This window comes from Oculina patagonica, chromosome 14 (assembly GCF_052425735.1).
Source record: "Oculina patagonica isolate OP01 chromosome 14, crgOcupat, whole genome shotgun sequence".
NCBI lineage: Eukaryota > Metazoa > Cnidaria > Anthozoa > Scleractinia > Oculinidae > Oculina > Oculina patagonica.
In genome coordinates, this window is record NC_135771.1 from 9,894,580 (window position 1) to 9,909,519 (window position 14,940).

Sequence of the window (14,940 nt, forward strand, 5' to 3'; positions counted from 1 at the left end):
GCAATGACACCTTACTGAAGATCGTGAAGATTGGCGAAAAGCACTGACGGACTTTCTATTCCAGTACAGCCGGAGTTACCACATATACTGTTAGTGGGATATCATCTGCAGAACTACAGATGGGGAGGAAGTTGTGTGACAAGCTTCCAAAAGTTCAAATCCCCAAGGATCGAGCCACCAAAGCACAGTTGCAACTGCTCTTATTGCCGTTTGGAGTCAAAGTTGATCTGTTTGTTTAGTAGCTGGCCACACTGGTCATTTCTCCTTCCCAAATTAAATATAATACATAAACAATAGCATTACAAAGCTCCGACTCAGAATATGAAGAATCGTTGAGAATGAACTCAACCACAGGAATTTTATGACACGGGCTGGCCCTTAACCACCCGGTTAAAAACTTAGTTTAGGAGCTAGTAAATGACATACACTCCGAAATCTTGAGACAGCTAAAAAAAAAGCGCAGTGATTTCTAAATATAAGCAGCCAAATAAACACAACCTCAGTTGAATCAGCTACTGAGTAATTTCATGATAATAAACGGTCGTTCAACTCTTAATCATACAACTGAAAAAAGTCTCGAATCTGATTGGCTGAAAGCAACCCAATCCACAAAATTGTAAAACTGAGTGCAGGAAGCCACATTCGGTGCAATTTTTAAGGTTGCTATATCAACCAACTTTTCCACTGGCCCTCTTGTCAAAAATGCTCGCAAAAAGCAAGCAAAAATCACATGCCAGAAGAGAATGTTAAATACAGCAATAGAGGAACTTAAATAGTCCTCGAGAACTAAATTACACGTCCTTACTCTATTACACATGCTGACGGAAAATGAAGACTACACTGAAATTTAAAAATCATGGAAAAATGTCACTGAAGTTTTGAACAATGTGTTTATTCAGATGTTTCCTAGATTTAAGTATCGTAACTTTATTGAGTCAGAATATAATAACTAAATTCTGCGCTTCAATTGATGGTTGTTTTTGATGTTTGTTGTTGTTACAGTTGTTGTGGTTGTTGCTTGTGTTACAACTTAAATGTGCTTGAACCATAACAAAGAACATTTCAACAGGGTAAATTTGGCAATGGTCGTTATGGTTTCGTCATTGTTCCAAGCTGGATTCTTGCCCAGGTTGAATTTAGAAGCAGCTGCAGAACATTCGAAATGAATCTTTCCTCATCTGCATTACACGAATATATTCCTATTTCTTCATTTGTTTCCTCCTTGATTTTCCAGGTCTTACGTTCTTTCTCTTTTTACCCTAAACAGAAAACAAAAAAGTTAACTACAGCGTATAGAATGTTTTGCCAATGAAGCTCTGTCTTCACGGGCAATTTTTATGTGACAATTATTATTTGCTCGTGTAGACGTGGAAAATTGGCAATTTTTATTTGACAAATATATTTGTTGAGAAGCTGGCGTGTTAGCTTTTATATGACAAATAAAAGTTGTCACATACGAAAAATTGCTCGTGTAGGCGACTCGTCACATAAAATGTGGCAAATATTGTGACAGCATTGGTGGTCCCCAATCTCCCAATCTCCCACTGGACACTCGGCCTGCCTTGTTTCTGCGTATCTCTGCTGTCCGAAGTCATTACTGGCGCACTATCCTTTGAACTGTTGACAAATAATTGCTGTGCTATCTACACGATCAAATATATTTGTCATATAAAAATTATTACATAAAAATTGCTCTTGTAAACTGGCCTTAAAGTTACTATGTCACGGATTTTAACAGATTTTTGAACAGCCAAAATTTATATTTGTGTCGTAGGAAACTTAAAAATATTGTTTATATTTATAGCCGAAGTTTGAGGTTATATTGTATCTTCAGTTAAATGTTCAAAGATAACGTTTTTCATGGGTAAACTTGCCTACCACTTATTTCAGAACGGTTTAGACCAAAAATCTGTGAAATCCCCGTGACATAGTCCCTTTAACTATGAAAACTACCCACTGAAAACCTCACCAACACCGCTTGTCCTAGAGGGAAGTACTGAACAAAGCAAGGCAGGCAAGATGCAAGGCACGAAGGCGTTTCTTACCGCATGTCCCGTCTTAGCTCTTGGTGCTTTGCTGTGTTTTGCTGAATTAAACGAACTCGTATCTGAAAAGCTTTGCGACGAATTCCGCTTCATTCCCTTCTTGACTCCTCCAAAACCAAATTTCGCATCCTGTGCAACAAAAAAAGGATGCAGCTATTAAGTACATGCACGTGTTAACAAAAAAACACTACCTGGCGTTAACGCTTCTATCAAATGTTATGGTAAAGCCGTAATAATAGGTCGGAATGAAACAAAATGATTTATGAATTATTAAGATCGGATATTACATTCCAAGAGTAGTCGCTTGCCTGCTTTTGTTAATTTTAGTTTTACTGCGCTCTATAATTTAGTTCAGCTTTATAGAAACATGCTCATTGCCGTCGCCTTCGTAGGTACTGTATAAAGCTACCTAATTAGCCCGGAGAACGTGTTGGTTTTAGTAAACCCTTTTAGGACATCCGCCATTGAAGGCTAATATGGTCTTTTTTGGCAAAAGCAGCAGGTATTATCATCTTTGAGGGCAAAGAACATAGAATATCGCAATGCTATTACTTACCTTTCTCTTCCTCTTTGCATTTTTTCCACTGCAGATAGAAAAAACAAAAACAAACAATGATTGAAATGGTAAAAAATGTGTTTGCTTCATGAATAATGCTTACAGCATTGCAAAGTACGCCAACTGTTGAAGTTGCAGCAAATTAATGTGATTATTGTACTTTTTACCAGGCATAATTGTCTGGATCACGACTCGACAAAACTTTTAGTAGTCATTTACAGTTAACAACTGCAGACGGAGGAACGAGTCCCAGCTAATGGCATAATCTGGTCTCCAAAGCAGGACTGAGGCACAGTTTTTGTCTCGAAGTTGCTTAGCCATTGACTGTGCCAGGAAAGCGTGACAGCTTTTGGATTAGGTAAAGTCTGTATTCGACCCAAGTGGCCCATCAGGCTGGAGCTTATCCCAGTTTCCATAGCATGAAGCAACTAGGATTATTTCTACTTCACCCTGGATGGGATGCTAGTTCATCGCAGGGTTACCCGCCAGGATTAAATTGGCTGGTACCCATTTGTACACCTGGGAAGAGAGAGGCCCTATGAGAGTTATGTGTCTTGCCTAGGAAGACAACACAATGACTCCGGTCGGGGCTTAACTCAGACAGCTCGATCTGGAGTCCAGCACACCAACCAATAAGCAACTGCGCCTCCAATGACAGCTTTTGGAGAACTCTTAAGAAAAAAGATTTGATTACTAGACTGAACACAAAGAATATGAGAAACACCACAAGGAATTACCGTTTTATAACTTTGCCTTTGTTCTTGGTTGATGAGTCCTTCTCAGCCTGTATTTGAAAGTCATCTCCACCTTCTGTTAAAGCTGAACTTATCGGAGTGTTCTTACCACCTTGAAAATAATTTTAATGTTTAATTAAAAACCACACAGACATAATTTTTATTGTACACACATTCTTCCAGATAAGTTTAGTCTGATGATGGTGTAGCTTATACCAAAATATTACAGTTTATTTACCAAGTTCTTCATTTGTTGTCGAAATTATTGGGCACAATGAACCTATTCGGGTTATCAAAACAAGTGGCCGAGTTCAGTACATAGGAACACTGCCTTGCCAGAGAAGATAGCATGAGAACAGCCTCAAGACAAATGCGTCAACCCACATCTTTGGATTTATGAGCCCGGTACTGATTCCAACAGTCTTTGCCTAGTACAGTCAACTCTCGTTATAGTGGACACGCTCGGGGCCTCGTTTAGTGTCCGTTATTAATAGCGAGAGTCCGTAATAGCGGGAGGCATTTCCAGTCAAACCTCTTTCGCCGGGGATCTGGATTTTGTCCGTAATAGGAGAGTGTCTGCAATAGCGGGGTGTCTGCAAGGCAAGAGTTGACTGTAGAAAGTCAAAATTTACATGACTGTACACATAGCAGCTTAACTTACGTTTCTTATAGCTTTTCACTGCTTCCATCATCTCTTTCTTTTCCTTCTGCCTCTTTTGTAAAACCTCTTGCTGAACCTGTTGAAAATAAAAAAAGGGGGATTCACATTCAAACATCTGTAGATGATGTCTTAAGCTTCATTCAAGTCTAGATAATAAGCTTAATTCAATGTCTTGGCTTTCCACTACTTAGCAAAGTGTATGGCCTCATTGTATTGGGTGTTGTGCCAGAAAATTCCTTCTTAAAATTTTATTACTAGTTTTAAATATTTGTATTTGTTGTAGTTCAATTTTACCCTTGGTACAATTTGGTATTTTCCTTCACTCAGGTATATCATAAAGAACATAAATTAAACAAAAGAAAATTTCAAATTGTACCAAGGGTGAAAATTGAAATTGTACCACAATTGAACCACAAGTTTCTTGTCTCATCTCGTGATATGAGAATTGCATCTCAAAACCAGGAAACATGGAAAATAATGTATTTTGTTGTCAAATGGGGTCAGTATTTGGAGAGCTGGTCAGCAAAACCCTACAAAAAATATTTATCACAAGGAAGTACTTCAAGTGCATATACATGTACTGGTACTGTAGTTGATTTGAATGATAGTTGATTGAATGATTCATTCTACAGTGGGATGGAAGTGAAAAACTTAGGTACAAGTAGCCTATTAATTCTCAATCTCTGGAACTTGACCAGCACAAAAAATATTAAAAAGATGGGTTGTGCCACATACAACTGAGGTAACTGTTTTCGAGCACAGTTCATACCTTTTTGCCATATTTCTTCATCTCTCGCTGTTTCTTGGCCTTCTCTGATCTCTCCATAGCTTGCTGCTTGCTCAGCAACTTGGCTCTAACCTTAATGTTTAAGAGATTATAATGGAGGAATTAGCTGATGTGTAACATACTTTGTTCATTGACGTATATAATATGAATTCTTTTATATACCTAATGTCTTTCTATTCGTTCATGGGAAAAACTCACAATTGAGCTTGCTCCCAATGTGTGGCTCAGTTGGTAGAGCATAGCACTGGTATTGCAGTGTTCACGGGTTCAAATCCCATTGAAGCCCTATTTTTTTCCAGGAATCCTTCTTTGCAATTTCATTAACTGCAGTTTCACTGCAAGGATCATTTCCTTACTGGTACACACTATCATTTAATTTGCAAAGCAACCCTAGCTTAATTGCCAAGAATTATACTGTCATATATAACACAATGGAAAATTTAAGTATAAAAATAAGCGAAAATAAGCCACGATGTTTCAAACTCATCTTGAGTTCATTATCAAGTAGATAAGAATAAAATAACGGTCGAGTTTAAGTTTAAATGCAAATAGAGGTGATAGAGTATATTAGAATATTTTAAAAAGAAGTGTTTTTTGTATTCTTAAATTTCTGTTGCAGATCAATACACTTAGAACACTTACATGTAGTGTTATAAATAATTCAAATCATAGTTAGACACCTCTACTAACTACATGTATGTCCAGAAAATAATCAGAGACATTCAATGAGAGATCACTTTACCCTTTGCATGTGGTCATCTGTTTTCACCATTTCTGCAAAGTAGTCTTCTGGTCGTTTGGTTGCTATTCCAAGTTTGTTAAGTTTTGGAAGTGCTTCATTGACTGTAGCTTGAGCTTGCTTGTAACTTAAAAGAGAATTAGAACTTCATTACATGACCTCTTGTAGATTCACTGTTTATGCAAATTTGTGGTAGGTTTCAAGACAGTAGATATTAAACTCTTTTAAGAGACACGGAAGGGACAGGGGAGAATGTATCATGGAGGTGGCCGTATTTCAGTGGTAGAGTTTATATGAATTTTGGGTACCTTTTTCATGCTTCAGGTATAATAAGGGTAGGGATTTCACAAGTTTAGGTATATGAAAGGGCAAGGAAATCTGTCATTTAGGTATTAAAAGGGGCCTTTAATGAAAATATTTCGAACAGATGCTACATAAAAAATAATGTCTATAAGACTTCCTGCTTTAGGTAGATTTCATGTCACTTAGGTATGTGAAAGACCCGGGGTGAAAGAGGTACCTTTTTTCAATAAAGGGATATGAAAGGAGTACCTTTTCTTTCAGAATGGTATATAAAAGGGTAAGGGGTTGGAACTTGGAGCGGACCCTCCCTGTGTAAAACTTTTTCAAGTACCGGTAGTGCCCCCTGGGCTTCTGGTGGTAGTACTAGAAATGGAAGACACTTTTTGTTTATTCTTACAAAATAAATAGCTAACAATCTTACAATTTCATTTCTCTTTGGAAGTCATCATGGAGACTTTTCTCGCTTGTGAGTGTAGACGTTGCAGCTGTCTTTAAGCTTTCATCTTTGTCTTCCTGTTCTCTTGTGACAGTAATGTCCATTCTTTCAATCCAGTCAAGTTCTTGGGCAATCTGCTCCAGTTTTTGCTTCATGCCAGGCTGTGAGTGAAAAACACAGTATGTCATTGACATTAATCTTATGTACTTCACCAGGTTTTGATATTAATTTTTTCAATTTGTGTGCCAACAAATGAACGGCTAAGCGATAAAGACAAAGAAAACAGTACAAGAGATGAAAAGATCATCACGTTTGTACACGGCATAATTTGTAGAAATAAATGAAAAGCATGTGTGGAACCTATATTATTACTTATATATAAGGACTGGACAAAAATCACGTGATATCAACCGATATGGCGCAGAAGTGAAAAAAAAATCGCTACTATCCAGCAAATGCTCTACCGGTTTGGAAAATCCCCTTACCTGTTGTTCAGAAAACTAGGGAGAACCCTGTTAATCCCTTTAAGTTTGAGGGTTACAAAGTTGATAGGTATCGCTAGAAAAAAACTGGGTCAAGCCACCTTAATAGAATACACTTTCAAATCCATGCCAAAGATCTTCAGTATAACCTACATAAAGTACACCCTGGTTTCCAGCTAGTGTTGCAATCCAACTTTCAGAAATCAAACTCTATCAAATTAATTGAAACTTCCCAGGCTGCATTCTACGTAGGTTGCCCTGAAGATCTTTGGCATGGATTTTAAACTTGGGCGGCATACTGGCATACAATCAAAGTCAGCACCCTTTATTTGGCGTTCAGATGACTTATTTTAGGTATGAATAACAAAGGACCTTAGCATAGACCTATAAAAAAAATTGGCGTATCTTTGGCATGGCGTGTACACAGAATGCACCCTGGGAAACTTGTGTAATCCATGGATAATTAACTTTTTCTGTTCAACAGAATTGACCAAGCTGACAAAACCTTACGGAATTCAATTCTTTCACTGACTTTGACTGTGTTCCTAAAACAAACATATTCACAATCTAAATGTTATAAAGCCAGAAAAATTATGCTTAACCAAAACATTGCTGCAAATTCTGGTTTTACTCCCTGCACAGAAAATTAGTCTTGTCGGCAGTAATGAAATGAAATTTTCAACTGATTCGAATTTATTCAAGATTTAAACGTTAAAAGTGGAAATATTTCACAAGAATAAACTTACAATGTTATTATACGGAGCACGTGTCTTCGTTTGCGTTTGCACCCTGTTCAAACCAACTTGTAGTTTTCCGCTTGCGAAGTCTCTCTGAAGCTGTAAAAGCGTGTTATAAAGCAAAACTAATTACTACACAGAATAATGAAGGGGTATATCAAGAAAAAAAACTGCGTAACAAACCTCATCGTCTGATAATTCAGAACTGCTTTCCATAGAATCTTCTTCCATTAGGTCGGCCATTTTGTTTTACTTCTTCGGTAGAGGACTGGTCCGAGTTACCCGCTGACCACGAAGGCTCAATCATTTGTTTATCTTTCTCTCCCCCAGTCTCCCCCACTCTCTCCCGCCGGCTTTCTTGCTTCGTTCCTTCGTTGCTTAGCTTTGCTTCGATCGCGCGCCGAAATCTGTTATCCTTTGCCATGGATCAACTTCGCGAGGTTTTTGGTTTATATGCTGAGCAGTTCGCTAATATCCCCATGTTCCCGGTGCTACAGTGTGTCCATTACACCATCATGAACTTAAAATTGCGGATGGCAGAAGGTAATATACTGTAAGGGCGTGTGTGCGTGACTTTGTAAGCTTATAAACAAACTGTCATCAAAAGATCGGTTGAAGAATTTTTACCTCATACTTATGGCAATGGAAGGACGTTTAATTGTTGCCTGATCCTGAAGTAACGGAAAATTGTAAAATCTATACGTAAGAGTTTGCAGCTGTTGATCACGTGACCTTGTTAATTACAACAAATGACAAAAATTAGTGATCATTCAGTTGTAAGCATTGCCAGTTTCTCTGTTTGGATTAAAGTAAAAAATAAGTTGCCAGAAAGAGATAAAATTAGAAATTAGGTATAGAGATATGTCACGATGATAAAGCAACTTCCCGGGAGCAACTTAAAATTTTAAATCATGTGTGTATATATCATCAATTGGTGAGAATTAGACATGATCGATTGTTTTTTTCTCATCAAACTTTTCATGGTTCATTAGGGAACATGTTAATGGTTCATCCGAATAACTAAGCTTTGAAAAAGATAAAAAAATGTCATTTCATTGTGTGACTTTGCTCGCATAACGTGGCAAGTTTCCTGGCATACTTTATATCACTAACTGGACAATGACCTACAGTTGATTTCAGAAGTTTAGCCAGAGTGGCCAGGGGTTTTAAAATCCTTTTTCAGACAATAATTGGCCTTCTTAAAAGCCATCTATACTTCAACACCTTTTATTTCTAATTGTTTGTGTTTATTGTTACAGGTTCTGTGTCTTTTGCATACTCACACCCAATGTCTTCCTGGGTTTCAAGTATCCTCACTTGTTTTGCTGGGACCATTTTGGCTAATTTTTTGCTGGGAAACTCTTTAATTTTGCCATTGCTGGACACGCAGCAGATAGCTGTTATGACCGTCATTTGGTAAGAGACAACAAAGTACGTGTAAATAATATTAATAATAATAATAATATTGCGACTGACTGACAATTGGATGGAGTCCTTTACTGATTCATTTACTGACTGACAGAAGGATGGACTGACCGCCTGCCTGCCTGCCTGCCTGCCTGCCTGCCTGCCTGCCTGATGACTGACTGACTGACTGACTGACTGACTGCTGCCTGACTGTCTGACTGACTGACTGACTGGCTGGCTGGCTGACTGACTGGCTGACCGACTTGCTGACTGACTGACTAACAGTAACAGTAACAGTAAACAGTAACAGTAAATCTTTATTGTGCCTTACACTCCAAAGGGAGGTATTGGTCTAGTTACAATAAAGGTGTTATAGCAACTATGCTAACAAATTACTTAATAACAAACACTTGAATTACAATGCATACGTTTATGATAATAATTGAACTATTAATTATACAACTATTTATTGAAATTATTAAAATTTCTTTTCTTTTTTGAAACATGAGAAAGATATATTTAGCTATGATTCTAGAGGTAGCGTACTATTATCTAATTTAAGAAGGTACATTATTTTTTCATGATCAGTTAAATCTACAAAGCAAGGATCAGTTTGTGACACGATGGAATGAAGCTCTTTTCTGACTGACTGACTGACTTACTGAATGATTGACTGACTTAGTTACTGACTGACTGACTGACGGAATGAATGAATGACTAACTGACTGACTGACTTACTGACTGACTAACTGACTTACTGACTGATTGACTGACTTACTGACTGACTTACTGACTGACTGACTTACTAAATGACTGACTGACTGACTGACAGAATGACTGACTGACTGACTGACTAGATGACTGAGTTACTGAGTGACTGACTGCCTGACTAACTAAATGACTTACTGACTTACTGAATGACTGACTGACTGAGAGAATGACTGTCTGACTGACTAGATGACTGAGTTACTGAGTGACTGACTGCCTGACTTACTAAATGACTTACTGACTGACTTACTGACTGACTAACTGACTGACAGAATGACTGACTGACTGACTGACTGATTGATTAACTGACTTACTAAATGACTGACTTACTGTCTGCCTGCCTGCCTGCCTGACTGACTGACTTACTTACTGCCTGACTGCCTGCCTGCCTGACTGACTGACTTACATGTACTTACTGCCTGCCTGCCTGACTGACTGACTGACTGACTGACTGACTGACTGACTGACTGACTGACTGACTGACTGACCAACCAACTGACTGACCGACTGGCTGAGCTTGAGACATGATAAAGTACACACAGCTTACGTTATATAGAAGAGTGTGTGAGAGATGGTATCTGCATGATCAAAGATTTATGTTAGACCGGCCCATTCAAGAGTGATGTACACATATATATACTGTATATATATATATATATGCAATACATGAAAGTTGGCCAGTATATATTTTTGTAGGTACATTATATTGTAAATTATAGAGGTTGTAGAGCGGAACGTATTGTTATTATAATTAAGTACTGTATTGTCGTGTTGTTGTAATTTTTTGTTATTAAGATTACAGTATTTGTAAACAGTTCATTTGAATGTACCACTTAACAAGTCATGTAATTTCCCAGGTTACAGGTAAAAGTAATTAAAAATACCGGTAGTTGTTTGTAATTTATTATTAATAACAATTTGTTTGATCTTCAGGTATCTTGTGTTCTTTTGCCCTTTGGATTTGTTTACCAAGATCTTTATGCTGAAGCCATTCTGGGTATGTTCAGTTATTAGTTGTTATTATTCAACAGATGCGCGCGCTGCCCATATATGGTCAAAATGTTAACGATATCTGTCATCCTTACATAACAGATATCCTGCGATATTCGTAGGTTGCGAAGATTCGTCCGAAATCTTGTAAAGTGCTGCATGATTACAGTTTTTCTATGTGCAAAATGTGTTTCGTTGATAATTTGTTGAATAATAAAACAATTATCCTGCTCAATCTTGCGAAATATCGTCTGATTTTAGCCAACTCGGCCTACGCCCTCGTCGGCTAAGTATCAGGCGATATTCCGCGCGATTTCGCAGGATAATTGTTAATTATTAGTATGGACAAGGGCAGTCTGTTAAAAATTAGACCGTACTTGTGTAGCCAATCAGATTGCAAGGTTGCCTAACAGTTGGTAATACTGGGTTATGCTAATAAATGTGATTAATTTGCAGGTGGCTCTTCTGGTACTCAAAGAAGCCCACAGGGCAAAAAACATTCTCAAGGGAGTGGAAATGGCTCAACCACTCTACTCTGATGCATGGCTTGTTATGATAGCAATAGGAACTGTGAAAGGTCAGGTGTAAATTAATGCACTGTCAGCACTTTAGCAGCATATACAACTTTGTTTTTCAAACTTATGCTAATGACATTAATTTGTACAAACATGCAGGAAACAGTTAAAACAGAAGTGACAGAAAAAATCATTTAATAAACTAACTGACAGACATGTCATTAGTAAAGGGGGACAGGGGTGGGAAAGTGGGAGAAAAGGGGGCAGGAAGTACATGTATATTGGACAGAGGAGAGTGGATGGGAACCATGATCCCAACATACGTAGCAGGGCCCAGGAAAAACAGAATTTTTTTTTGCGATACTACGTACATAATATTTTCCAGTAGATAATACACAAAGTGAAACCACAATGTAAACTGCAGGAACCAGGAGTACAAAGTACAGGAAATGGGAAGTACAGTCCCCCCTCCCCGTTTCCCCCCTCGTCTTATTACATTGTTGCACATCATTGCCATTGCTATAGGTGGGTGCTAGTCAAGGAAACATCTTCATCAAAACCTACCCAATTTTTCATTTTCTGAGGCCTTCATAGGTAGTAAAATTTATCCAACAGATGGATATTAATTATTTTTACTTGGCTCCTGGTTTTAAACTACATTGCTACATGTGTCTTGCTGTTATAAATGCTTGAGGAGCTGATTCTCAAATCAACCTTACCCAGCATGTATTCCAGACCTAACGTTCAATAAAAAAATATGGTGCCATAATCATTATTGACCAGTAGCTATCAGTAAAATTCTTTGTGTTATTTATTAGCACTTGACTAATAGTTAATAAAAAGTTACCCTGAACATTGCACTGAAATTCAAACTAACTCACACAATAATTATTATATTGCATTCTTTGAATTTAGGAGCTGGCAGTAGACTTTTAAGACCAGTGGCAAAGTTTGTTCAAGGAAAAGTTGAAACTACAAATGAAGCACTGTATCCATCATTGTAAGTTTTTATTATGATTAATCTTTTTTAAATCATATTCATACTTTTTAGGTGTCCTTTCTGGAGGTGCAGCATTAGCCAAATAGTTGTGGGAAGTGGGACGAGGGGGCAGGGAGGGGCGGGGGGCAGGAACCTGGGTGAACATGGGGCGGGAACTCTTCCAATAGACTTCCAACCCCCTATTAGAAGAGTTAGGGTGGGGAGAGGGATTTCCATGGTGATGTGAATTGGGATAAATTGAGAAAATTGTGCAACACTGCAGATATTTTGCAATAGAGAAAGCATCAAAATGTGGAAACGACTAAGGAAGGAGCGGGAGTAAAAGATACAAGAAGCCTAAAGTTCAGACCCTCTGTTCCCACCCATATGGTTTGTGTTTTTACTCCTGGTCTAGATTTCTTGATTCGAGACATGGGGGTGTGTTGTGTTTTTGGGCAAGACTCTTTACTCTTCCAATACATGACTCCACCTACCTGTATAACCTTACAAAAATGGGGTAGGGGGTAAATTGGATGTACCAGCATCCCATCCATACTCCTAGTCGCTTTAATCTATAGAAGATAGAGAACTGATGAGCTATCTAGCCCTTTCCAGGGGAGAGGGTGATCCAAATAACACAGAAATCGTGGGCAGTTGGAGTTGTGGCAAGAGGAGAACTTCACGCTTAAGCATTACCTACAGAGTGCCGAGGCATACCCTCCCAGAAAACTCTAATTAATTTGCTACTTCCTGAATTTTGGAACATTTGTGACACACTGCCAGTTTGAAAGTTATAACAGAGGTTCTTTTTCAATTCATTTTACTTTTAGTAACTTCAACCTGGTTGAAGAATATTGTTCGTTATACCGGAGACTTTGTTTAAAGGGGTTTGTAAGTTCCGCTGTAAACAACCAATTGCTATCTGTACTTTCGGAGAGTCGCTGCTTTCAGACGGGCGTTACTTTCGAACTTGACAGTACTTGCGTGCTTACAGAACATTCAACTTACGAACTAAGAAAAGCGTTTTTCACGTGATTATCGAAAGAAATTTTGCATTTGCATTTGTTTTGGATTACTACGCTTAGTGATAAGCTTAAACAAACTCGGGCCACTTTCTAGTCCAATTAAAAAAAAAAAAAACAATCTTGACTCGCTCACACACTTTTTCCTCGCTTTGTGCCAGTTACATGTATTTAGTTCAAGTTTTGATAAGTTTACTGGATTGTCTGTGTCCTTTGTGATTGGCCAGAGTGATTACTTTGGTTTTTGTTGTACAACAATCAAGCGAAAATCTCTCTACTTATTTAATTATTTTGTTTATTTGTTTGTACCTTTATTTCAGCGTCACTAAGCTGTCCATGGTTGGTAGCGCCCTTTTCATTGTGGTTCATAAGCGTATGGTGGAGTTCACTACAGCTGAAGTTCTTCTAACAATTGCTTGTGTGGGATCGTTTCTTCAGGTCTTGATGTACTTAAGCAACACAAGTGATCCTTTTACGCATCTGGAGAAAGCTGTGGCTGCTGTGCTCTTCAGAGAACCGTCTGAAAAGGCTAACACTTCAGACAGCAAGAAGAAAAAAGAGTAAAATCACCAACGAGACATTTGCCATCAGAGCACTACTCCGTCTTACGGCGCTTTCCATTAGTCAGAACTGGCCGACCAGTCGGGTGGTTATGAACGTGAAATGGGCCTTTTCCACGAGATTCTCCCACAAATCCACCACAACAGTATTTTATATGCATGCATTGCTGATTTGACAGGAAAAATCTGACTAACAAGGGAATTCTGTTCACGAGTATACCGGTCTGGCCGGCCTGTTCTGAGTAATGGAAAGCGCCCTTATTAATATTCTCTGTGTTTTTGTATATCCGGATGGCTTGAAGGAGTGAGTGTAAACGTGCATCCGATGTAAACAGTCGGAAACAGTTGGCATCGAAGGACTGTCGAAGATTTTCCGATTCTTCGCAAGTACCTCACGAGCACGACGAGAGAGCGTCAACGTGATATTGTAACGTCATAAGGATCCCTCTCACTATGTATATAAGAAAGCAGAAGAAAACATAACTTTATTTCAAAACAGTCAAGAGCAAACATATTCTTGGCCCAGTATTTTTCACTGTATAGATCGTAGTACAAAACTGTGTTGCGCTACTTTTAATGAGTTTACTTTCAAAATAGAGTTTTTTTCGGGCGCTGAGAATGTCGCAAAAGTTCAGACATTTTCGGGGACTGGGCAGCATGTCTAGCCTCGATTATAAAGAGCGGATTTGAGAGAGCGGCGTAAATCGAGCCTGCAGCATGGCCGAAACATCTGGATTTTTGCAACATTCTCGGTGTCCAGAAAAATCAGTCTATTTTGAAACTGAACTCAGTTTTCCTTAAAGCCTTCTAAAATTACTTAGATACATGTAAGAAACAATATAAACCTAGTAACTAAAATTATTAAAGCAATAAAACCTAGCAAAGCTAGAATATTTAAAATATATGGAAAGAACTGGTCGTTAGGTGTTGCCTAATTTGTATTACCTAATTCTTTCGCATGTCAGTTAAAGAGTGTTTTGAGAAACAGTTTAGTTTTGTTCTATAGGCGTTTGACGCTTGAATGAAAAGATCTGAAAGATCTGGGGCCTGAGTTTTTTCCCGAAACAAGTTCATTTCTAAAGAAACTCTTGTCACGGTATTTTACGTAATTCTGTTTATTTTCGTTTATTATGAGCTCTAAACTTCAAATGTTCAATTCCCTCGACGAGACACGCCTGCCGGGAATCATGGTTATTTGAAGTTGTATTCAACGTTGCCT

The 14,940-nt window shown here is 38.2% G+C and overlaps 2 protein-coding genes across 3 annotated transcripts; one reads left to right on the forward strand and one right to left on the reverse strand.

Moving 5' to 3' along the window:
- Positions 1–862: 862 nt before the first annotated feature.
- LOC144637703 (putative rRNA-processing protein EBP2) lies at positions 863–7,756 on the reverse strand. Of its 2 annotated transcripts, none has more exons than XM_078496774.1 (10): positions 7,664–7,756; positions 7,490–7,579; positions 6,247–6,422; positions 5,526–5,649; positions 4,766–4,855; positions 3,997–4,072; positions 3,339–3,447; positions 2,602–2,629; positions 2,046–2,174; positions 863–1,259 (listed from the first exon to the last, which is right to left on the reverse strand). In XM_078496774.1, exons 1-10 carry the CDS (start codon positions 7,721–7,723, stop codon positions 1,200–1,202), a joined length of 942 nt encoding a protein of 313 aa, XP_078352900.1. In that variant the 5' UTR covers positions 7,724–7,756; the 3' UTR covers positions 863–1,199. The 2 variants fall into 2 exon arrangements, with proteins under 2 accessions (XP_078352900.1, XP_078352899.1); XM_078496773.1 differs by having other exon boundaries at positions 864–1,259; positions 4,766–4,850; positions 5,521–5,649; positions 7,664–7,746.
- A 73-nt stretch (positions 7,757–7,829) lies between these two features.
- LOC144637704 (trimeric intracellular cation channel type 1B.1-like) lies at positions 7,830–14,640 on the forward strand. Its single transcript, XM_078496775.1, has 6 exons — positions 7,830–8,023; positions 8,740–8,896; positions 10,589–10,652; positions 11,102–11,222; positions 12,076–12,160; positions 13,482–14,640. Exons 1-6 carry the CDS (start codon positions 7,903–7,905, stop codon positions 13,723–13,725), a joined length of 792 nt encoding a protein of 263 aa, XP_078352901.1. The 5' UTR covers positions 7,830–7,902; the 3' UTR covers positions 13,726–14,640.
- Positions 14,641–14,940: the final 300 nt, after the last annotated feature.